Source organism: Phaseolus vulgaris, chromosome 8, assembly GCF_000499845.2.
Source record: "Phaseolus vulgaris cultivar G19833 chromosome 8, P. vulgaris v2.0, whole genome shotgun sequence".
NCBI lineage: Eukaryota > Viridiplantae > Streptophyta > Magnoliopsida > Fabales > Fabaceae > Phaseolus > Phaseolus vulgaris.
In genome coordinates, this window is record NC_023752.2 from 18,614,453 (window position 1) to 18,639,270 (window position 24,818).

At 34.0% G+C, this 24,818-nt stretch overlaps 1 protein-coding gene across 1 annotated transcript; it reads right to left on the reverse strand.

Moving 5' to 3' along the window:
- Positions 1–2,653: 2,653 nt before the first annotated feature.
- Positions 2,654–6,138, reverse strand: LOC137826419 (G-type lectin S-receptor-like serine/threonine-protein kinase At1g11300). The gene is made up of 7 exons (XM_068632380.1): positions 4,671–6,138; positions 4,477–4,584; positions 4,164–4,378; positions 3,881–4,091; positions 3,411–3,648; positions 3,191–3,341; positions 2,654–3,116 (listed from the first exon to the last, which is right to left on the reverse strand). The coding sequence occupies exons 1-7, from the start codon at positions 5,989–5,991 to the stop codon at positions 2,808–2,810; spliced, it is 2,553 nt and encodes an 850-aa protein (XP_068488481.1). The 5' UTR covers positions 5,992–6,138; the 3' UTR covers positions 2,654–2,807.
- Between the last annotated feature and the right edge of the window lie 18,680 nt (positions 6,139–24,818).

A 24,818-nucleotide genomic window follows, 5' to 3' on the forward strand; every position in this document is an offset into this window, starting at 1 on the left:
GGTTGTTTTTATCAGCAGTTAATAAAAACAACTTAAAACAGATATATGTGAGATCAGGGAAAGAGAGAATCACACAAACAAATTTATATTGGTTCACTCTTACACCAAGAGCTACATCCAGTCCCCAGAAACCATTGGGTAATCCACTATGCAATCAAAACCAGATTACACACATCACACACCAAAGTAGTGACCTTGAACCCCTCAAGAAACACTACCTTTGGCAAACCACACCAAGAATGTTGATCTTGAACACCTCAAGAACACACAACACTCCTTGACAACACAACTACAGAAATACAGTAATCAAGGAAGAAGGGAATAGAATACGCCTGGGTATTACAAATCTTAAATTTCAGAATTACAACCCAATCCTATTCCACACACTTAAGGTTTTCAGGAAAACAATCGATTGTTTTGTCGAAACAATCGGTTGAATTGACTTGACAACAAAGTCAAGCTTTTCAAAACCTTTTTCAAAAACTACTAAGGTAAAACAACCTGTTGAAATTTCAACAGCATTTTAGAAAACTCATCTTTTTAAAAGGTTAAAGATTCAAATGAACTTGGATCATCTTAAGGAGTGAATTGACAAGTTTCAAACAACTAGACAACACACACACACCCAACAACATGGTCTTCAAGCTTTCCTCTTGGATTTGGAGACATCAAAGCATCTTGTTCAACAATCTCCCCTTATTTGATTAAGACAAATCCCTGGTTTGTTTGTGTTGTTGTTTTTGAACTTGAAATGTCCTGCAAAACAGAATTTGTGCATATACAAAGCAAGTATACCAGCGGGATACTAAGACACACAAAACCAGTTTTCTGCCTAAGCCTTTAAGCAGAAAAACCATTCAAATAGCCATAAAAACCAGTGCCAAAATGAGACTTGTGTGCAGCAGAACTATGGTGAATAAGAGCATGGCAACAGCAGAATTTAAACCATGATAAAACCAGATAACTCCATAGTGTAGCAGCAACAACACAACACATAAAACCACACCATTCTCCCCCTATTTGTCTTCTCAAATAGAATGAAAAGAAGGGATAAAATCAGGATTAAGAAAAACCATAATACCATTATGTGTAGCAGCACCATTGCAGCAACAAACCATAGACTCCAAGAAATTTCAGCAAGGAGACCACAATTTCTCCCCCTATCTTTTCTTCATCCAGCAATTCAAGTTGGTCAAATGATTGCTCAAGAGGCGGATTAGGTAGAAATATTCTCTCTTTTGTTAAGAGCAAACCTTCCACACATTCCAAAGATACATTCACAAATATTCATCAACCCCATGACCACCAATGTGGTTGCCATTCATATCAAGCTTTGAATTTCAAGGAGAACAAAGAATACATCTCTTTATGATCTAATTCAGAGGCACAGATAATGCATATTTGACTCATAATGGGTTATGAAAGAAAATAAACAATTGTAATCATGCATAAGAAATCATAATAGCTTTATTCAAATGTGCCAGAGGTAAAACAATCGGTTGTTTCGTGATAACACACTGAGTAAGGTGTGACGACATACCTTATTTGCATGGATCCAATCATCAACTTGTTTCGTAGCCGTGGTTGAGTCGGGTTTGGAAGTTGTAAGTGCAAGAGCAACTCCGTACATGTCCAATAGGGTGGACACACGTTCTTGCCAACGTCGAAAATTTTGACCGGTGAAGACTTCAATTTTCGAGACATCCAGAAATGGTTTCGCAAAAATGGTTTGCGTTGTGGAAACAACATTTGACTGTATTTTCAGCCTTAAGTCCTTACGATTGAAGTAAATAGGCTTTAAAGCACGAACAAAATTGATTTCTCGAGACGTGAGTAATCACTGTTCATAAGGACTTATCCGCGGTGTATTGCGCAAGTCCCCCAGGATACAACAGGATCTTCCAGGTAATTTTCGATGATCAAAACTAGCAAGTTATTCTTAAAAGAGTAATACCCAATGGAACACAATATAAAATTAAAATAAAATAAAGTAAATGAGGAGAGAGAAAGTGAAAAAATGAGAGGAGAAATAAGAAGCTTCATGGTGGTGGGTGAAAAAAGATGAAGAGAGTGAATGAGAGAGATGTGATCGTGAAGAGGATGAAACCCCTCTTTATATAGGGAGAGGAATCAAAGATTTTTTCCTTCTCCATAACTGATTTCAATTTGTTGTTGCACCTAATTTATTTTGTTGTTGCACATTCATAACTGCATTTGACATCTTCAATCAAATTTCTCCAAAAGCTTCACAAGACCAGGCACCATGGGTTTGCATTATCTTCTTTATGTTACTTTGCCATATCTACTTTCTGTTTTACAACAAGTTTGACAAGTGAAAATGCCTTCATTATAGTACTTGGTTGGAACATTCTCAATAACACTTGGATATCATGGTTTAATCCTCCAAGAAAACATCTAAGAACATAATCTGTTAGTAGATGCGATTGATTGACTATGGCATCAAATTCTCTTCACGATATATGGAAAAAATAGAATGTTGCCTCAAATTCATCAATTTAACCATGGGATCTATCCAAGTATGAGTCTTTTCCTTCATGTCCAAGCTAACTAATTTCATTATAAGTACTTAACTAACTTCTAAAACTTACAGCTCTACATAGTATTAACCCAAAAATAGTATTAACCCAAAAAGTTCCTTTCCAACCATCAAACAATTTATTACAAATTATCCAAAGAATGTCAGATAAATTACAATGTAATCCAAAATCATACCATCCATTAATCTCTGCATAACATACTCTTTCACGTAATCAATTACATGAGTCATCTTTCTTAGTGTTCTTTTGCTATCTACCATGGATATCTGTAATACTAATAATATTCACGGAACAAACTCTTTGACTCTCTTTAGACGACTCCGAATTCAACACATTTTGCACCCGGACGAATGCAGGTTGGCTTGGGGGAGGAAGAAAGGCAACATCACTATTAAGCATAGAAATTACTGTAGCCATTGTGGGTCTTTCTAAAGCAAGTTCTTGTACACATAAAAGTCCTATGTGAATGACCCTTAAAATATCTTCATGATCATTAGGATCGTATATTTCTGAGTCTAATAAAGATAATATATTGCCTTCGTTCCACTGTGTCCAGACCTGAAATGAAAAGAAAAAAATAATTAGCATTTGGCAAAGATTCCATAACTGAGTTAGATATTGTTGAGACTTACAAATCCTATAAGGGTAAGAGAACGCTCATCATCATAAAAGCTTGAGTTTCTTCTTCCACTAACAATCTCTAGCAGCAAAACACCAAAGCTAAAGACATCTGATTTCTCTGAAACCAGTCCTTGCATTGCATATTCAGGGGACATGTAGCCACTGCATTCAAATGCAAAAGGTGATTCTCCAAGAATTTTCTTGAAACAATAGATAAAGAAAAACACTTACTATGTTCCAACAATCCTATTCGTATTGGCGTGATCTTCAGTTCCTCCAAATATTCTAGCCATACCAAAGTCTGATATTTTTGGATTCAGTTCTTCATCTAACAAGATATTACTTGCCTTCAAATCTCTGTGTATAATTTTTAGTCTAGAGTCTCTATGAAGATAAAGCAATCCTCGAGCTATTCCTTCTATTATAGAGCAGCGCCTCCTCCAATCTAGGAGTTTATGTTTTGTTGGATCTAAAAAGTAATGGAAGCATTATACGGTTGTGAACATAATATTAGAAGATAAAATAACGAAGCAGGGCCATCTAAACCACTGATTAGCATGCTTTCAAGAAAACATGCTGGTTATTATGAAATGATTGTTTACATCTTAAATATTTGTGTTCTAAATCTAAATAAAGAGAATCATAACAGTACAAAATTGGATATATATGAGAGAAATACTAGAGAAAATCAAAGAACTAACCAAAAATAAACACATCCAGACTTTTGTTTGGCATGTATTCATATAGCAGCATCTTTTCGTCACCTTCAGTACAGCAGCCAAGAAGTCTTACAAGATTGCGGTGCTGAAGCTTGGAAATCACGACTACTTCGTTCATAAATTCTTCTAGACCTTGTCCAGAGGATCTAGAAAGTCTTTTAACAGCTATTTCTTGTCCATCTTGCAGTTTCCCCTGAGAAAAAAAAGTTCTATGAGGACAAATAAAAACAATGTATTCAAATATGATAACTTTGTTTCAAGGTACCTTGTACACAGGACCAAAACCACCCTGCCCAAGTTTGTTGGACTCGTGGAAGTTGTTTGTGGCAGTTGCAAGCCTTTCGAAATCAAACAGGAGCAGCTCCTTTAGTTCTTCAAATACTTTGTGGCCTGTTTGTTCTAGTGGTTTAACATTGTTGAAACGTATGAAATCTTTCTTGTCCCTTTTCATTGCTGACTTGATTGAGTACCATATTTTAACTAGAGTGATAAACAAAATGTAAGCTTAGCTCCTTTACCAATAAAAACAAAACTAAATTATAGGCTAAATTCTGAAACCACCGAAGATGGTGTCTTACCTGGGTGACAGGAATTCCTCCTCCACATTACACATGCACAAGTGACAGTGATCATAATTCCTATTATCACTGTTACTATAATGATAATTGTTGTCTTTTTCCCTTCATCTGTTAAGGAAAATTTTTAATCTAAAATATAAGGAATTCAGTACAAAAGAAACTATGTTTAAAATGCTTGAGCAGACGTAGCATACCATGTTCAAGTTCAGTAGAGTAGGCCACACGAACATATAGAGGAAGTCCTCGATCCGAGAGTTGTTGGATGTCTAGTAGATTCTCAGTCCAAGACATACAACCAATCCCATCATCGTGAGAATACGCAACACAAGAGCAATTTTCCAAGCATCGGCTTCTGCATGTGTCTGGATCATCGTTAGACCATTCAGACAAATCTGGAATTTTCACCTTTTGCAGTTCCAAAAATTTATCTTCATTTGTATCTATACTTGTGTTTTGATCTTTGGCTCTTTCACACTGCAAGGGTGTGCTCCAAAAGCATCCACTGGTCCAGTTTTGTGCATCCCATTCCTCTTTGCTCCTTGGCTCAAACCCTTTCAAACAGCTGCATATTGATGAGCCATTTGTTCCTTGGCTATGTGCATCACAGATTGCGAACGACCCGCATACACCATAAACATCACAATCCGATTGTTTACTTGTCCACGTAACTTGTACTTCTTTCTCCTCTTCATCCCAACGTTTTTCTTGAAATTGACCTTGCGAATTCAGAACGTAGATTAAAAATGCAGATAAACCGTCTAGGTTATAATAGAGTACCCCATCTAGAACAGAAAAACTATTTAGATATGCACTATTCATCTGCTCTATCCCTGTAAAGACCCCAGAACTCCAGGGACCACTGCGCCAGTATGGTCGAGTTTCATTCCAAATGAACGCTTCAACGATTTTTACGCGTTCAGCAACACCCACAGAGAAGCTCCCAGCAGAGGGATTAGAAGGACTCTTCCATGATGTAAGTTTTCCTCCACTACCTGTTTTATTGCTTGAAATTTTCATTTGGGGCAAAAATGTATCTGAAGGTTGCTGAAAACTATCCCATAAGCTCTTCCCCGTTGTGGTTTCCGTGAGTTCAAGCTTCCCCACGTCTGAAAGCTGGGCACTTGTATTGGATGATGTGTTTGACACAAACGTTGACCAAATAACTTGATTCTCTCCATTCACCACCACAAGATTGCCATCTTCAGAAAAGGTAACAGCTCCTGAAGAATCATTCAGTGGTTGATCTCTGTTAGCAACCCATACGACTGTGGATTGAGATTTCCACCAAATTCCGACGTAGTGGTTTGTGGAGTTTGGAGGGACGAAGAACCCCAAAGTAAAGTTACCATCTTTGGAGCTTAGAGTTTCAGGGTCCCTAAGGGATTGTGATGATGTGATGGTGTCGGTGGCAAAACCAATGTCCAACACATAAAAACACAGCATGAACAAAACGAAGAACAAGTTTGCATGGCTGATGAAACCCATTATTCCGATTACAGAACAAGATCTGCACATGATATGAACTCAATGGCCACTTTCTTTTAACATTTGACTTTTCCCTGTGAACTATATATTAGTATTTTAGTGAACAATTTTTCAACTCAAGTCTCTAGATGGATACAGAAACGTGTTAAGAATTAAAGGCTGCTTAAAAAACTCTTTCCTTTATAATATTGAAAATGGTTGTTGTATATATCAGTAATCTATTTGACCCTCTGGGTAGAAAGACAAAAATACAGTAAAAAAATTAAGAAAGGAGAAACTGCTTAAAAAAAGCAAATTAAATGTTTAAGTATTCATATGGGTCAAGTTTTACGAACTCATGTCAACTTTTGAACTAGTAATTTTAAAACTGGTAAGTTGTCTGAATCAGGATCTTCTTTGAAATTGACAACTATGCTTATTCAAACTTGTAGACGATATTCTTGATTATCCAATGTACTATTGGACTCATCTACTAAGATCTTGATTGTCTACCACGCTTTTCTTTTTCAACTAGTTTTTATTAAGAGTTATGATGTTTTGAGTGTTCCATTTTATAATTACAATAAATATTAATATTTGTAATAAAATAAGTTTTTTAATAAAAATATACGTAAAACTGTTAAAATTTTATTCAAAACTAATAAAATTATAATTTTTTATAAATAATTAAAATATTAATATTATAGGGTGTTGTCAAATAAACATTTTGGTTTTATTAATTATAACTTATAAGACATATTAGGTTTTGACTTACATATTTTTTAATCTTACATCATTTGACCGTTACATATAGTGAACAATATATTAGACTCAAGACAATTTAGTTTAATTCCCACTTAAAAAACATGTTATACAAAAATTTGATATTATTTATTATTATCAAAATTTAGGTCACTTGTTAACATATGTTTGCATCTAATTGTCTATACTTTAACAATATAAACAAGGATTTAAAAATTAATTAAAACATGGTTTTAATAACAATTTTATAAGTGTTTTTTAAAAAGGATGTTGACGATAATTCTAAATCATTGTTATATCTTCACATACAACAAGGATTCTATTTTTAATAGTTATTGTTATTACAGTAAATGAAGATGAATATTCATTGTCTGATGTGATGTTTAATGTAACGTACGTAATCGCACGTAATCGTAATGAAGAAAAAGAGGTTTTGATGAACCCTAATTGTAGAGAAAAATAAATATAAAAGAAACTTTTATTCACTTGTATATTAGAGAGTAAAATACATGGTGTATATATAAGAAAAAGATTAAGACCTAGCTGAAACAGAAAAGGAAAGTTGGGCCAAACAAACAAAGCCCAATAATTTAAAATAGAAAATTAAATATATTAACACCCCCTCAAGCTGGGGAGTAGATATTTGTCAGGTCCAGCTTGGATTTGAGAGTAGAGAATTGTGCGGAAGCAAGGGACTTGGTGAATATGTCAGCAACTTGCATTGTAGAAGTAATGGGCAGTAGTTTGAGGAGACCAGAGTTAAGTTTTTCACGAACTAGGTGGCAATCAATTTCGATGTGCTTGGTTCGTTCATGAAAAACTTGATTGGAAGCTATTTGAAGGGCAGATTTGTTGTCACAGTACAGGGTTGCAGGTTGGGAGAGAGGAAGATGTAAATCCTGAAGGAGGTAAGACAACCATTGTAACTCACATGTGGTGGTGGCAAGGGCTCTATACTCAGTTTCAGAGGAGCTGCAGAAGATAGTTGGCTGCTTCTTTGATTTCCATGATATTAGGGAGTCTCCTAAGTAGATGGAATATCCAGTGACAGATTTGCGTGTGGTAGGACATGTTGCCCAGTCAGAGTCACTAAAACCACAGAGGTGAAGTGAACTAGTGTGAGAAAAATATAGTCCTTCACCAGGGGTGCCCTTGAGGTAACGCAAAAGACGTGAGACAGCTTGCTGATGATGAGTTGTGGGTGCAGATATAAATTAGCTTAAATTGTGGACAACGAAGGCGATGTCTGGTCGCGTGTTGGTTAAGTAAATTAGACGTCCAAGGAGTCTTCTGTATTGGGAAGTGGCATCAGCATCGAGAGGTGAGCCTTGGTCGGGAGAGAGACGGGAGGTGTGAGTCATAGGAGTGGCCACAGGTGCAGAGTCAAACATGCCAGTTTCTTGAAGGAGATCAACAGTATACTTGCGTTGACTTAAATGAAGACCAGTACTGTTGCGAGCAATTTCCAGTCCCAAAAAGTAAGTGAGATTACCTAAATTTTTTATCTTGAAGTGATGGTGAAGGGCTGTAGTAATTGTATTGATTTCCTCCGTGTCATCACCAGTTAAGACCAAGTCATCAACATAAACAAGAATAGCAGTGAGTTTATTATTATTATATTTAAGAAAAAGAGAGTGATCAACAATAGAAATAGAGTAATTATTTGATAAAAGAAAAGTAGAAAGTTTGGCGTACCATTGGCGACCAGCTTGACGAAGGCCATACAAAGACCGTTGAAGCTTGCAAACATACTGGGGAGAAGGAAGAGAGAGGCCAGGTGGGGGGGTCATGTATACCTCTTCATGGAGATCACCATGAAAAAATGCATTATTGACATCAAGTTGTTTTAAAATCCAATTTTTGGTAGTGGCAATAGCAAGGAGAAGGCCGAGGGTAGTGAGTTTAGCAACAGGTGCAAAAGTGTCTAAGAAATCAAGTCCTTCAAGTTGGGTGAACCCTTTGGCAACAACTCTAGCTTTGTGGCGCTCAACAGTGCCATCAGAATGGTATTTTATTTTATATACCCATTTACAACCAATAGTTTTCTTTCCTGGAGGGAGAGGGGTAAGTTGCCAAGTATTGTTAGCAGCAAGAGCTTGAAGCTCATCTTGCATGGCAGATTGCCAAGAAGCATGTTTGGAGGCTTCGTTATATGTTTGAGGTTCAGGATGAGAATTGATAGAGGAAATAACATTTCTAAAATTGGAAGATAAGGAATTGTAAGACAAGTAATTATGAATAGGATATCTACTACTTACAGTGTTGGTTGCAGTGTGGAAATCTGCAAGATAGGCAGGTTGTTGGTGAGGACGAGCTGATCTTCTTGGAAATTGGGGTGAGATGCTTCCTGGAGATGCAGGCGGTGATAATTCTGATGGAGGTGCAATGTTGGATGCAGGAGAAGAGGCACTATTTGTTGGAAGATCATAGGATAATGAGGCTGGTGGAGGGACAATATTGGGTGCAGGAGTAGAGGCACATGGCTCGACAGGAGGTGCAGTATCAGAAAAAAAAAATCAAAAGCAGAATTATATGCATTAGAAATAGGGAGAGATAAAGTGTTAGGGTCCTTAGGCAAGCCACTGTCCAATTTATATGGAAAGTGGTTTTCATGAAAGATTACATGTCTTGATATCTCTATGCTATGAAACTTTAATTTAAGATAATATAACATTTTGTATTTTGCGGGAAGCCAAGAAAAATACGTAATGGTACTAGCATAACAGAGACAACCAAACACTTTTAGAAAGGAAATGTCATATGGTTTTCCAAACAACTTTTCATGAGGAGTGATGTTATTAAGTAATGGAGTAGGAATAACATTTATTAAGAAAACAACATGATTTACAGCAAATTCCCAAAAAATAGAAGAAAGATTTGCTTGAAAAAGTAAAGCCCGGGTTACATTTAGTATGTGTTGATGTTTACGTTCTAGAATGCCATTTTGTTGTGGTGTTTCAACACAAGATTTTTTATGTATAATTCCCTTTGAAGCATAAAAATTTGACATAGCAAACTCAACACCATTGTCAGTACAAATCGTTTTGATATTAGTTTTGAAATGATTTTGAACGAAAACAGTGAAGTTAATGATGTGCTGACGCACTTCAGATTTGTTATGCAGCAGAACAACCCAAGTATAACGCGAGTAATCATCAACAATAGTCAAGAAATAAAGAAAACCTTGCATAGAAATTATGGAACATGGTCCTCAAATATCAAAGTGTACAAGATCAAAAATAGCAAAGGTAACGGTATTACTTAAAGTGAAAGGAAGTTTTCTTTGTTTTGCACGACTACAAGTGTCACATACATGATGAGTATCAACAGTAATAAAAGAGTATTGTTTGCTTAAGACATGTAATCTTTCATGTGAAGGGTGTCCTAGTCTATAATGTCATAGTGTTTTGTCTGTGATATTACAATTAATAAAAGGAGCAAAACAATGCGGTTTAGAACGACTAGAAGCAGGCAAGGTAGTGACAAGATACAAGCCAGCGGTGGCTTTAACTGTACCAATCCTCTCTTGGGTGAGATTGTCTTGTATAATGCAGTGGGTTGAAGTGAAAGTTAAAGTGCATTTAAGTTGGTGTGTGAGTTTAGAAACAGATATTAAGTTTAATTGAAAATGAGGCACGTATAACACATCAGACAAATAAAACTTATCAGAAAAACGTACTAAACCAGAATATGTGGCATAAACAGTTTGGCCATTTGGAAGACTAATTAAGACAGGTTTAATTTTAGTATAAGTAGTAAAAACGTTCAAATTGTGACAAACATGATCAGTGGCACCAGAATCAATAATCCAAGATTCTTTTATAGAAGATAGTGAAGAGAGAAACTTACCTGTTGAAGAATGCTCAGTATTGGGGATTTCATCCGTAGAGATGGTGCCGACTTGATTAATTTGAGTGTGAGGGGCATGATCCTCAAGGTTTTGCTGACGCAAAATGTTGGTAAGGAATTGGCACTGTTGTGATGTAAGTTGAATCCCCTTTACATCCTGTTCTTTAGGAAAAAGCTCAGAAAAAGTGTCAGTAATCATATTATTGGCTTGGGATGTCCAATTGGTGAATTTGTAGCCAGAAGGGAACCCATCCTTTTTATAACAGGTATCGACAGTGTGGCCAAGACGATTACAAAAAGTGCAGACTTTTCTAGTAAAAGAAAACTTTGAGGTTTTAACATTACCAGAAGGAAAACCCACTTTGCGAAAACAAACAGCCTCAGTATGACCATATTTACCACAAAAATTGCATGTAATAGTGTGACTACTATTAAGACTATGAAGACTAGGGTTTTCATTAAACATTGCCTAAAAGATTTTTAAAACCAATCAAGATTTTGAATGAGAACAGAAAAAAATAACCAAGAACAGTAAAGAGGGAAATAAAAATCAGAGAGAAGCGCAGCAGAACTCTTCATTCGAAGAACTTTGATACCATATTACAGTAAATGAAGATGAATATTTCTTGTCTGATGTGATGCGTTAATGTAGCGTACGTAATCGCACGTAATCGTAATGAAGAAAGAGAGATTTTGATGAACCCTAATTGTAGAGAAAAATAAATATAAAAGAAACTTTTATTCACTTGTATATTAGAGAGTAAAATACATGGTGTATATATAAGAAAAAGATTAAGACCTAGCTGAAACAGAAAAGGAAAGTTGGGCCAAACAAACAAAGCCCAATAATTTAAAATAGAAAATTAAATATATTAACAATTGTATATGTGAGCTCCAACAATAGTACTTGTAGTAATAATCATCTTACATGTTATTTTTTTATTTATGAGCAACTTTCAAAGATGGGTGTGGTCAAAATTTTTACTGAAATTGACTTACGATGATGCATATAGTAAGAATTATCATCATATGTGTAGTGTTTTTTAAGTTTGTTTTGTTTTATGGTTATCTCAAATGGCATTCAACTAGATACCAAACAAGCCATGTTGCATGTTTGAGTCACACTTTTCATGCATCATTCACACTTGTCTTACCTTGCTTCTCCTTAACTTTTCTTTTCTTTGTCTTTCATGCTTTGGTCATAATCTTTGGACAAATTCTTCCTGCACCTCCATGATTTCTTCGGACACCTCCATAAAATTTTAAAATACTAAAACTGTCCTTCAGTAAAAAAGATAAAAATGAAAGTATTCTTTTAATTTTGTCTGCTGTGGTGGTGGGTTGCAGTGTCACGGTTGTGGTGGTTGAGCTCGTGGTTGAGGTGGTGCATTGTGATGATAGTTGCGTTGTGGTGGTGGTGGTGGTAACTATGGTGGGTGTTGGCAATGGTTGGCTCGTCATTCTCCTCTTTCTCTGGTAAGTTATCATGCCTTTAAATACTCATTTTCGGATTATGTAATCCGCTCCATCAACGGATCACGTAGTTCGGTGCCAAGTACAATGTTCCAGATTATATAATCTGTATGTATACTGGATCCAAAACGTGCAAAATTCACACAAAAACCAAAACCAAAGCCATTCAATCCATAATAGAAAAAATGCAACTTCTAGGGATTACACAATGCAGAACTTAATTGGATAAACCTACAGAATTATGTAATCCAGAACATTGAAAACCTAACACCTACCGAATTACGTAATCCAAAATCTAATTATAAACTCACCGGATTACATAATCCGAAACCTAACTAAAAACCAACCGGTTTACATAATCTATAACCTAACTTAAAACCCACAGGATTACGTAATCCGATACCTATTTGTGTGAATGGTTACCGGACTACACTGTGTCTTCCGCCACATTTCAATTCAAAATTAAAACCAATGAAATTACTAACCTGTAAATGGTGTAAATGAAGATGGCGATGGAAAAGGAGAGCTTTAGAAGAAATGGAAGCTTTAAGATATGGAGAACTTGGAGAGAATGAGAAAGCTTGAAGGAGGTGGGAGATGGATGGGAGTGTGCAAAGCTGGAGTGAAGGAGAAAGGGAGAGAATGTGAAAGTAGGTTAAAATAAATTAGGTTAAAGTTATATTTTATTTTTTTAATATTTTTTTACTGAAGGGTATAATAGTAAATGTGCTTTTAGTATGGGGTGCGAAGAAGCCATGGAGGTGCAGGAAGAAGCTGTCTAATCTTTGTGAGCTTAATTGGGCTCTGATTTACTTCTCGCTTCTTAGCCCCATATTGTTCTCACCCCCTTGGACTTAATTAATAGGCCCAATTATTTGCATAAGAAATAAGTGGTGAGCAATTTTCTTTTTTCCAAACATTTACAAACAAAATAAACTCTACTTTGCAAGAATTTATTTATTTCAAACTATTTTAGATTCTCCTTATCCATTCACTTATCACATCACGTCTCAATCATAATTATAAAAAACGCCCAAAGAATATATCATTTACTAAAAACATAATTAAAGTAAAGAATCATGTTGAATCAATATACAATTTACTAAAATCATAATTAAATAAAGAACAATTAAAATTGTTATAAAATGATGCCTTGTAAAAACTATATTACTTTTTCAATAACTCTAAAGTGTTGTAAACCTTCATAAAATCCTTTGTCCACGTGCTTCTAACTTAATATAGTGTTTTTAAGTTTAACTATTGTGTTTTATTGAAAAACTACAACATATTTAACATATTTATGTAACTTAAAATAAGTCTATAAGCAACAAATAATGCATTAACGTATTAATTGGTTAATTATAATGAATTACTTTATTTCAATCCCTATTAATTCTAACTTGCATAATAATTATCATCTATGACATTAGTCATGTTCATATCCTTTGATTTGTTTTTTTACATTGCAACTCAAATGAAATAGTCAAATCAATTATTCGACATACAAAAAGTGAATAGAAAATGGGATTATGTGATCCTGCACTTGATTTATCGCTTAATGTGTTATATTCATATTAGGCACTAAAAGCATTACTTAGGGCACAATTATATGTAAGGTTAATGTTAAATGTAAAAAAAAATAAAAATTCACAATGCGTAATATGTCGACGTGGTAAGATATAATTGTAGAAAATGGAAGCTTTGATGAAACCAAATTTGTGATGAGGGTTTGATGTTTTGCTGCTTTGATTGGAGCTTAGTCTAGGGTGTTTAGAATTTGTGTAAAGTTCATTCTTAATCCTATGCACAAGTTGAATCAATCTATTTTAAAAGAGAAAAATATTTTTCTAAGCAAAGAGAAAAACAACCGGTTGAATTCACGATATAGTCGATTGTTTTAGACTTAGCTTGTTTAAAGGTTTTCAAAAATGTTTTTGACTTGGTTAACTAACTGCCAAAACCAATTCAACCGGTTAAAACGACATTTCAACCGGTTGATTGTCACATTTCTTAACAGCTTTTCAAAAACCTGTTAAATTTGTTTTCAGTTGATTTAAAACTGATTTGGCTCATGATTATCTGCCTAAAACAGCTAGATTTAAGAGCTATAAATATGGTTTCTCTTTGTATTAAAAAACACACAAAAAGTAAGATTGAAAACGTTTTTGAGAAGATATGTGATTCAAAGTTTTGCAAGATTGCCTAAAGGTTGTGCATTGGTTCAAGAACTGATCTTAGGAACTCTGTGATTCCTGAAATACCAGGTGTAATATGTTCCTTTTTTATTCTTGTAATTGTTTCTTTTCTATACCTGTAAAGTTTGTAAATCTGTAAGGTCAGAGGGTGTTCTGACTGTGGTTGTGTGAAGGCAAAGAGGGTGAGTGTTCTTGTGTGGTCAAGATCACCTCTTTGTGGTGTTGAGTGTTTGTAATCTATGATTGATTGTTAGTGGAATACCCAATGGTTGTTTTGGGGACTAGATGTAACTCAGGGGTTGAGTGAACCAATATAAATTGATTGTGTAATCTCTCTCTCTCTCTCTCACTCACTCATTATAAACTTTTGATTTGATTTTTGTCTCTGCTGCTATAAACAACCGGTTAAAACGAAAATTTCAACCGATTGTTTTTCTGCAAACAATTTTAATTGCTTTGATTGTTTGGCTTCACTTATTGCTCCTTATGTGATTGTTGATAAAACTTCATTCTCAGCCAATCTTTGCGAAAATCTTTTGTCAAACAATTCATCCCCTATTGTTTAGGCCATTAATTCTAACAATAATTACCATTTCCAATAATCATACTTGACCCTTTAAATAAAAGGGTTTTTGTTTATGCCTTGTTCTTCATTCTTCAATTAGTCTTGTAGGATATTTTCCTTATGTTCTATCAAGAACTACCCTTACAAGATTGGCTCTAATTTGAGCTAAAGTAACAAACATTGGGGGTTGAATAAAACACAAAAATTTTTGTTATGAACATTAGATCATCTAATAGCATACCATCTATGTAGAAAGAAAAATATAATGTTTTATATTAGTTGATCGTAACACTTGAGCTACATTTAGTTCTGTTAGATTCAACTAATCATAACTTGGTTACAAATGAGTAGATGAAAATAGTTTGGAAAACATGAGTGCAATAAGCCACCCTTAGTTATCCGTTCTTAATCTCCCTCTTAGACTAAGAAAGCCAAAAGAAATTCTAGCCACTTTTGACTATAGATGAAAAAGGCAGAACCTAAGAAATAACTGTCGTTGAGAGAATATATAATAAAGACTTCCTTACAAGGTGTTAGAGAAAAAATACATCACCCTAAATGTTGGGTTTGACAAACACTGACCAGATCAAATGCATATGTTTCATTTGACAAACGATAGAGCCAAGTTCCACTTTGTTTGATAAGTTTATTGAAGAATACTTTGAAGATAGATATGTACAAACCAAGACTTTAAGCTTACACATATCATATTCCAAAGTTTAAGTCTAAATAAAGAAATAATGTCTTATATGTTTGTCATGTGAACATCCAAGCCAAGCAACAACATTAAAAAATATCATGAGATGTGAGCTAAAACTAAAAAGTAGAAGCTTGAAGAATGATGTTATATTTTTGGCAAGATTACGAACAAAAATTCAATCTTGATTAGGGATGGCAATGTGGGGTTGGCCATGCGGGCCGCCTACAACTTGCTAGCAAAACAAATGGGGCGGACTCAGTAATTCAACCCGCTGACCCGCTTAAGCCCGTCGCGCATAACCTACGAGCCAACAACGAGGGGCTAACCTGCTGACTCGTACAAAAAAAGCAAGTTGTGTTGTGTATTTGTTGCTATCACAAATTAATTTCAAAACCTAATTAATTAGATTTTGCATTTACTCTTACATTGCATCCACTCCGCTGCCTACACGCACACGCATTCTGCCTCCGCTACTGCCGCCACAGCCTCCACGCATGGTGGCATGGCCAGCTTCCGTGCCCTCTGTAGCACACGCCTCCGCGGGCATGCCTTTGCACGAACGCCTTCCACCTCCACGAAAGTAAGTCACTACTCTGAAAATAATATGAAATGTGTTTCTTCACAAAGATATTTTATTTCTTTACTATGAATATCTATAAGTTTTCGTCAAAAATTGAAAAGGAGGCACTCAATATTTGCCATGGGATTTATGTCCCACTGGAATGGAACCTTGACCAGGTTTTTCGTCTTGTGAATGATGCCTTAAGAGTCTTCGACAATTTAGACTAATTATAACTCTGTAATTTATTAGCTAAAGATGGTGAGAAATGTGAAATACACAATACTAAAAGCTACTACAACTTACTTAAAGGTAGCATGTGACACTGAGATTTTTGGCTAGATATGAAATTTGTATCACAACTCTATTTATACAAATACAAAAAAAATGAAGAGAAATTTATTTCTAACTTTCTTCATCAAGCATAAAAGGTTAATTGTAGTAGAAATAAATCTTATTGCATTCTACTCTGAAGTAAAAGTATCATTTTAATAATGGAAAAAACTCGAACTTTTTGACAAAGTGTAATTGTAGTTTAATATTAAATACTGCACATTCATGTCTCAGTAATTGCACATTTGCATATATTTCTTTTGATATGCAATACTTTTTTAAAAATTATTTTTAGAATATATGTTTATTCTATATTTTTCGAGAGGATCTTAATTTTCAAATTGGATTGGAATGGATGAGGAATGTAATAGCATGCCTCTTTGTCAGTTTGAAATTGAGGAAGATGATAATGAAAAAGAATCTGAAATTGTTGAACCTGAAAAAAAAAGGGATAAGGCTAACACATCTTATTGTTGGAGGTATTTTACTAAGATTGAGGATGGGGAGGGTAAGGATGGAAAAGAAAGGGCAAGGGGCAATAGTTGCAACAAAATATATGTAACTGACGGAAGAAAATATGGTACATCTCATTTAAATCATCATGTTATGAAATGTGTTAAAAGAAAAACTGAAGATGTGGGTCAAATGATTTTAGATATGCAAGGAAAGTTGAAGGCCAAAAATATAGATGAAATTGTACATCGGGAATTCTTGTCTAATATAATTATTGGGCACAATTTTCCTTACAAATTTGTTAAGTATCTCGAACTTAGGACTTTGATAAACTACTTGTGTCCAGATGCAATTATGGTTTCTAGAGACACTGTCAAGGTTGATATTGGGAGAATGTAAATGAAAGAAAAAATAATGCTTAAGGAATTGCTTGCTTCCATTCCTAGTAACATATGCTTAACTTCTTATTTATGGACATATATTAATACTGAGGGTTTCATATCATTGACTACACATTTTGTTGACATGAATTGGAAGTTAAATAGAAAGCTACTGAACTTTTGTCATATGCTTCCCCCTCACACATGTTTTGAGTTGTCTAAGAAAATGAATGAATTTTTACAAGATTGGGGACAAGAGAAAAAGATGTTTTCTATGACTTTGGATAATGCTTCTGTTAATGATGCTCTCCAAAATATTTTAAAAAGTTAACTTCTTTTACAAAATGGTTTGATATGTGGTGGTGAATTATTTAATGTTCATTGTTGTGCACACATATTAAACTTAATTGTTTAAGAAAGATTAAAGGTGCTTGGTGAGGCTTTGGACCAAATTAGAAATAGCATCAAATATTTGTGGGGTTCAGAAAGTAGAATGGTGAAATTTAAACAATGCCTTAAAAGGTTTAGTGATATTGATGCATCATTTAGGTTGTGTCTTGATGTCCCTACAAGATGGATCTCTACTTACTTGATGATTAAAAGTGCTTTAAATATCAACGTGTTTTTGGAAGCTTGCACTTGGTTGATGAATCTTATAAATATTGCCCTTTAGATGAGAGTGGGAGAGAGCTAGAAAAAATTGTAGGTTCTTGTTAGTCTTTTATGATATCACTAACTTGATTTCTTCTACAAGTGATGGAGATAAAAAGGAAGAGGATTTCACTAATGGGGGAAGAGGCCATCCACCCAAACATTTAAAGTTCTTCCTTCTAGTCTTCTCAAAATTAAAGAAGAAATTAAATAAAGAGAGAATCAAGCCTAAAAGAAGACTACAAGCATTCAAGAATGGGCTCCAATTAATTTCTCTCTTTGTAGTTTCTTTTGTATAAAAATATAAAACATATAAAGTAGTGTTTAGGAAGGTACTAAGAGGGAAACCAAAAAGACACCTCTTTTGTATGTACCTTAGGCGTTAGTTTTTAGGAAGAAACTAGAAAGTTGTCTCTTCACACTCCTTTAGGTGCTAGAATAGAAGGAGTTAAAAGGTGACCTTTCAAAAGCTTCTCCTGTAAGCTTCTCTTGTACTTTGTGACCAACCCTCTCTATTATAAAAGGGGTGCTTAGGTCTTTGAAATAATAAGATTGATTTTTGAGAGTAAAGAACCTCTACCAAATTGGTGAGTGATTGAGAGAGACTTGTGTCTTCTTCTCTTCTAGTTTTATCTTGAGTGAATTCTTGGGCTCTCAAGTGGCGGCAACAACACTCATCTTGAAGTCAACCATCCTTCAAGTGGCGTGCACATTCCAAGAGCTCCATCCACATAAGTCCATTTTTCCCTTCATTCCAAATTACCCATTTTTGTTCTACTTGTTTGTTTTCACTTTCAATCGGTGCAATCTCTTCCTTATGATGTCCTCTTTCATTTGATGCACCTATATTCAATTTTAATCGATGCAAATTGGTTGTTCTTGCTGTTTTGGTCACGTCCTCCATGGGTATAAATACTATATGTTGTGTTCTTGAGTTTCTATCCATGGGTTTGTGGTTCAAAATGGGTTTCTATGTGAGTTTGGCTTGGTTTTTGTGTTTTGGTGAGTTCTTGAATGTTAAGAACATTGATCCAATTCTTAAAAAGTGCCTAATCATATTCCAACTCTTGTTGAATCCATAACATGTTCATATCATATCCATATCATGTTATTGGAATCACATCAACAAGTTATCCTACTTCGAACTTGTATTTTTTCTACAAGTTACAAGTTCTTGTTAGTTCTCTAATTCTTAACAAGTATAAGAATAATCTTTTGCCTGAAAATGTGGAAGCAATAATTTGTACTTCTAGTTGGAAGCTTGTTTTTTCTAAGGGTAATTCAATTATTTTAATTTTTCTTATTTTTATTGTATTATTTTATTTTAAATTAATTAATTCATTGTCATTGTTTTAATGTATGCAGATGATGGGGAAGATTATAATTATCAAAAACTGGATGAAAGTTCTTTAGGATGCATCCAATGTTATTGAAATGGAAGAATATTGATGTTTTTGAATTGACTATGTTTAATGTAGTGGTGTAGTTGTTTGATTTTTGGGTATGTTTTGAAATGGAAGAATATTGATGTTTGATGTTTTATATTAGTTGAATTATTGATGTTTGGCTATGTTTGAAATGGAATAATATTGATGTTTGATGTTTTATATCAGTAACAAAAATAGGTTAAATTTTTATTCAATTATAATAAATTTATATTCAATTTTTTTATAATTATTTAATTTTTTGTATTTAGTTTTTCAGTAGTAATGCAAAAAGTAGCAAATATTTTGATTGAATTCATTATATTCATTTTTTTTATAATTATTGAATTTGTATATTCAAAATTTCAATATATTTACTTACAATTCAATTAGTTACTCATTGTGATACATCGTAAGTATACATGTTTGTGCACTTCGAATAGGTTTGCTTCTATTTCTCATGGCAAAAAGGTGGCGATGAAGGCTAAATGGACTTACCATCTTTAATAGAAGTAATTCAAGCAATTGCATATGATGCTTTCTGCTTCTCCTTTATAATGGTGTACTCAATATTTTGATACCCCATTGAGACAAAAAGTATGAGGTTTCATTACGTACATAAATGAGCCTTTTTTTCTGACATCCTATCAATATTCAAAAAATATTTATGTATTGGGTAATAATATATTTAATTATAACTTTCATTTGAGAAGAAATCAAAATATACTAACCTCTCACTTTTCATCAACTAATCTTTGAAGAAGATTTTGTCAAGTATCTTTGTCGATCCTTGTAACAACGTAAATAACCAACAGAGAAGCCCCTCCTCCACGATTCCTTTTTTATTTTCTTTCTTCCTTTTCTCTCCATATCTCCAACCCTCTCCCTTCTCTCTCCATTTCTCACTCCATACATCATCTATTTTAGAATCTGATCGCACCACGCTGTAGCTGAGGAGTTAAGGAACATTTCTACCCGATCATATTTTTAAACATAGTAAGCTCATTTTTGCTCTAAAGATCCTTTATTTTCTGTTTTCCTTAGGATTTAGTCATCAATCTTGGTGGGGTCAGTTGAGAAGAGTAATTTGTTAACTTATTCTACTATATACTGAATTTTTGTTATATTTGGATAACTTGCATTAGGCATTTCAATCTTGAAGCTTATCCAGACCGAGAGGATAAAATTCTAGAGGTTGCTTGGAAAATAATCAATTAAGGTAAGGGAAGCTAACTTTAATTTTTTTAATAGTACCTTATACTAGAAGATCTAAATATGAAGGGGACGTGGTCCCAATATTCAATTTATCTTGCAAGGATGTTCTTTGTTTATATATTGTTTAAACTTGTAGAAATATTAGATTTTGATGGTTTAGTATTTAAGTGTTTTTTTTTTGTGTTAAATAGGATTTTGGATGTTGTGGATTGTGTTTTGAATGATATTGTATGATGAAAATGGTATGGAATTGAATTCATACATTTGAGATAATGTATGGACTAATTTTTTTTTGCGTATTAAGTATTGATGCCTATGCAGTAGCAGAGATCTTTGAGCTTCACTGATGATCTAAGTCACATAAACTAATATATCAAGTGCTGAGAAGTTGATGAGGGAGTTTGTGCACACTGTGACATATGAGATGCACGACTTGAGTTGTATTGAACTTACCATGATCCTTTCTCTTGGATTCGCTGGCAATCTTTGGATCAGGTGTTAGTTTCTGGTAGGACTTACTTAACACGAATCTTCCAGAAGGCGTCAATTGTTATTATGTTTGTTGAGTATCCTGGATGTGTAGATCCATGTGAGATCTATGTGATTGTTTTATGTTGGGATTTGAAGAAAGTTGAATAATTGAGAAATTGATCCATGAAATCGGGTTTTCTCTTTTGATTTAATTGTGTATATTATAATTTTTTATTTTCACTAGCTTACCTTTTCTTTTCTTGCTGTGTTGTGAACTGCGATGATTGTACTATGTACACGAGAAAATGATCATACAGGTGTTGGAGGGTTTGGAAAGCTTTAGGATGTTGTTTCAAAACTTATATTGTAAATATTTTTTATTTCTATAAGCTCTAATCATATATTAGAAATGTTTTGAAAAAAACTCTAAGCTTGTATAGAAGTATGTATAACTTGTATTATAATAGTTAGATGTATTTTTGGGGTGTTACATTTAATGGTATCAGAGAGGTTCATCCTTAGGATGACTTCAGGGTAGTGGGTTTATTGTGTTTCTCCTGCGTGTAGATTTTTGTTTAAGTCTAGCTTCAAGACTTAGTTAAAAGTTTCTAATAGGATATTTAACAAAGTTGTTGTTTGAAATCCATTTTTTGTTTGAGTCAAACTAGTTTTTATGAATAAAGATGAAAATATTAAGAATGAAAATAATCTTGATAAAGTGGTGAGGGTGCACACTCATGACTAAAATCAAGATGATTTTCTATCTTAATTCTAAAAGTAAAGTATATTTTTTTATATATTTTTTTGGAATGCTTATTTCTATCTTGTGTGAAGTTGATATTGAACATAAGTTTGTTTTAGGGTTTAGGGTTTACTGTTTAGGGTTTAAGTGTTTAGTTGTAAGTTTTAAAGTGGTATTTTCAGCTAATAGTTTTACACCAACATTTGTTTTAGTGAAGTTTTTTTTAAATATATATACACAGTAGGTTGTTGTTATTACCCCTGACTCAAATTCTAAGTGAGTTTAAGACACCTGTCTTTGAAGGACCTAGATATAATCTTTGGGGATGAATCAAATTTATGTCGATCATATTCTTTTTAATTATGATGAAGAAAAATGTGACATCTTTAAATTGAAATAATATGGAATGAGTAGTTTCAAAACGGGTATGGAACGAGTCACAAATTAGAGTAACTTGTTTCATAATTTGACTTCAAATAGAGATAAGTAATACAGGTTAAATAAGTAGTACTTCGACATAGTGGAGTTTTATACACAGTTTTCTAGAGTAAGTGTCAAGGTTGTCTTCAACGATAAAAGTGGAATTTTCTTTGGTCTGGTGCTTGAGCAAGGTTGGCGTTAATGATACCTTATAAAATGGCTTCATTTAAGTAGTAAGATTGAAAAATTAAATTGGAGAAAATAGATTGTTGTGTCGAGTATGCTACCATGAGGAATATCAATATTGTTGGTAAAGAAGAAGGATGAGGAATCTAAATTAGGTGTGGATTTTTGAAAGATAAAAGAGATTGTTGAGGGATAATGGTATGATGGATCAAATTGCATAAAATATCAATGTTTTCCATGTAGACATGAGATTCGAGTATCCGAAACTTTAAGTAAAAAGTGAATATGTGTATTAGACAACCTATAGATCTAAATATGATCGGTAAGACTGAGTAATGATGTCATTACAAGGCTAGCATGGGAACGGAAATTTATGTAGATTTAATTTATTGTTACAGGAGGTTGATTAGTTACATTCACTATTGTAAAAATCTTAAGTACTTATTTGATCAAAATAGATTAGACACAGGACAAAAGATATTGGTGAAGTTATTAAGGGAGTAAGATTTCAAGTTTGTGTATCATCGAGGAGGGAAAATTTGGTTGAAACTACCATGAGCAAGGAGATTCAAGTGTCTGATGTAATGGTTAAAGACTCAAACTAATGGAGAGTTAAAAACTAAGTGGATTGAGAATTTCATTATGGAAGTAAAGGGGGAATTATGAGGTTTAGGATAAGTTGATTGTATTTGTAAACGAGAAGTTAAATAACATAGTCTAATATAAAAGTTATAAAAATGATTTAATGTGCATCATGCATAACTAAGATAATATTTGAAGAAGTTTTGTGATGGTTCAACATAAAAAGGAAGTGGCTCCATAGGTCCTTGTTTTCCTGACCTATAAAAGATTGAAGTGGAGTATCAAAGACCTAGGATAATGTTACAACCATTGGACGTGACTAAGTAGAAATAAATTTGTGTTGTTATATGTGTGGTTCCTTTTCCACAAACAATGAAAGTACATAATGGAATCTGGATTGTGGTAGATCAAGTAATGAACGATGCATAGTTCATGTTGGAGAAGATGGATAAAACTTTGAAAGATTATTAATTTTAGTGGAAGTACTATCCTGGGAAAGGAAATGTTGTTGCAAATGGTTCATCTTGTCTATGCATAGATTATAGACAATTAAACAAGTTAAAAAAAAGAGAATAAATATCCTATTCCTAGAATTGACGATCTAATGGACCAACTGCATGGGGTCGTTGTCTTTTCTAAGATAGATTTGCGCTCAGGTTATCACCAAATTTTAGTGAAAGCGGAAGATGTTCAGATGACTGCTTTTAGATCAAAGTATTGTCACTATGAATTTCTGGTTATGCCATTTGGTGTGACCAATGCTCCAACTATCTTCATGGATTATATGAATCACATCTTCATACCTTTTTTTGATAAGTTTGTGGTAGTGTTCATAGTGTTGAAGATGGATGAAGCCTCTTCTCTACCTAGTGTTGGTTTGTGTTTGATGTAGAAAATAGCTAGTTTGTTGTAAAGTTTGTAATAGGTTTAGATGATCTTGTATGTAGGCTTGTGTATGTGTGTAAGGTTGCCTTTTGCTATATGATCTATCCTAGATGCCTAACCAAGCCTAGAATAAGCACATGAAGTGGTTAAAAGTTTTTCCAAAAGCTTTTTAGAGTTTTCTCCTAAACTCAGGATACTGCACAAAAATAAATCTGTTTCTCTGTAAAAGAACAAGTTTATTCTTTGGTCTGCTGAAAGGATTTTCGAAAGTTAGTTAGGGCACCAAAGGTACAACTCAGACAGTTATTTCAGTTAGCTGAGTTGGCAGTTTTCACAAAATAAATCTGTTAAGTTCAAAACTAAATCTGTTGTTTTCATAACAGCTTTTCAACTGTTTTGTGAAAAGAAGTTAGAAACTGTTTTCTATATAAAGAAAAGCCTCTCTCACATGAAAGGATGTTGAGCAATTACGTTTTTGACAGAGATCAAACAATTTCTATGTGAGAAGAAGGATTGAAAGGTTTTTTGAAAGGTTTTCCAAAGGGATTTTCAAGTGTGCTTGTTCTAGGAAACCTTTGATCTTGGTGAAGGTGCTGGTGCAGTTCTGCAGCAAATTGAACTACTGGTTTTGAGTTCTTGCATCTTTTTTTCAGGTGTAATCTTTCCTTTATTCTGGTTTGTAAAGGTGTAAGTGTTAGTCACTCCTTGATAGGGTTTCTTGGAGTGCAAGGTGTGCTGAAATAGGGTTTTTCAGCATTGGTTGTATTGTTCTTGTAGTGTTCAAGAACTGCTGTGTTTGTAAGTGATTGATACTGTTTTTAGTGAATTCCACCTTGGGGTAAGGTGAAACTGGACGTAGCTCTGTATGAGTGAACCAGTATAAAAACTTGTGTGCCTTTTCTTCTCATCCCTGCACTCATTTCTGGTTTTGCATAATTCTGTCAAGAACTAAATCTGTTATTTTGAAATCGAATCTGTTAATTCTGGGTTTAAATAAAAACTGTTCTTCCTGATTTGTTAAAGCTCTCTGATC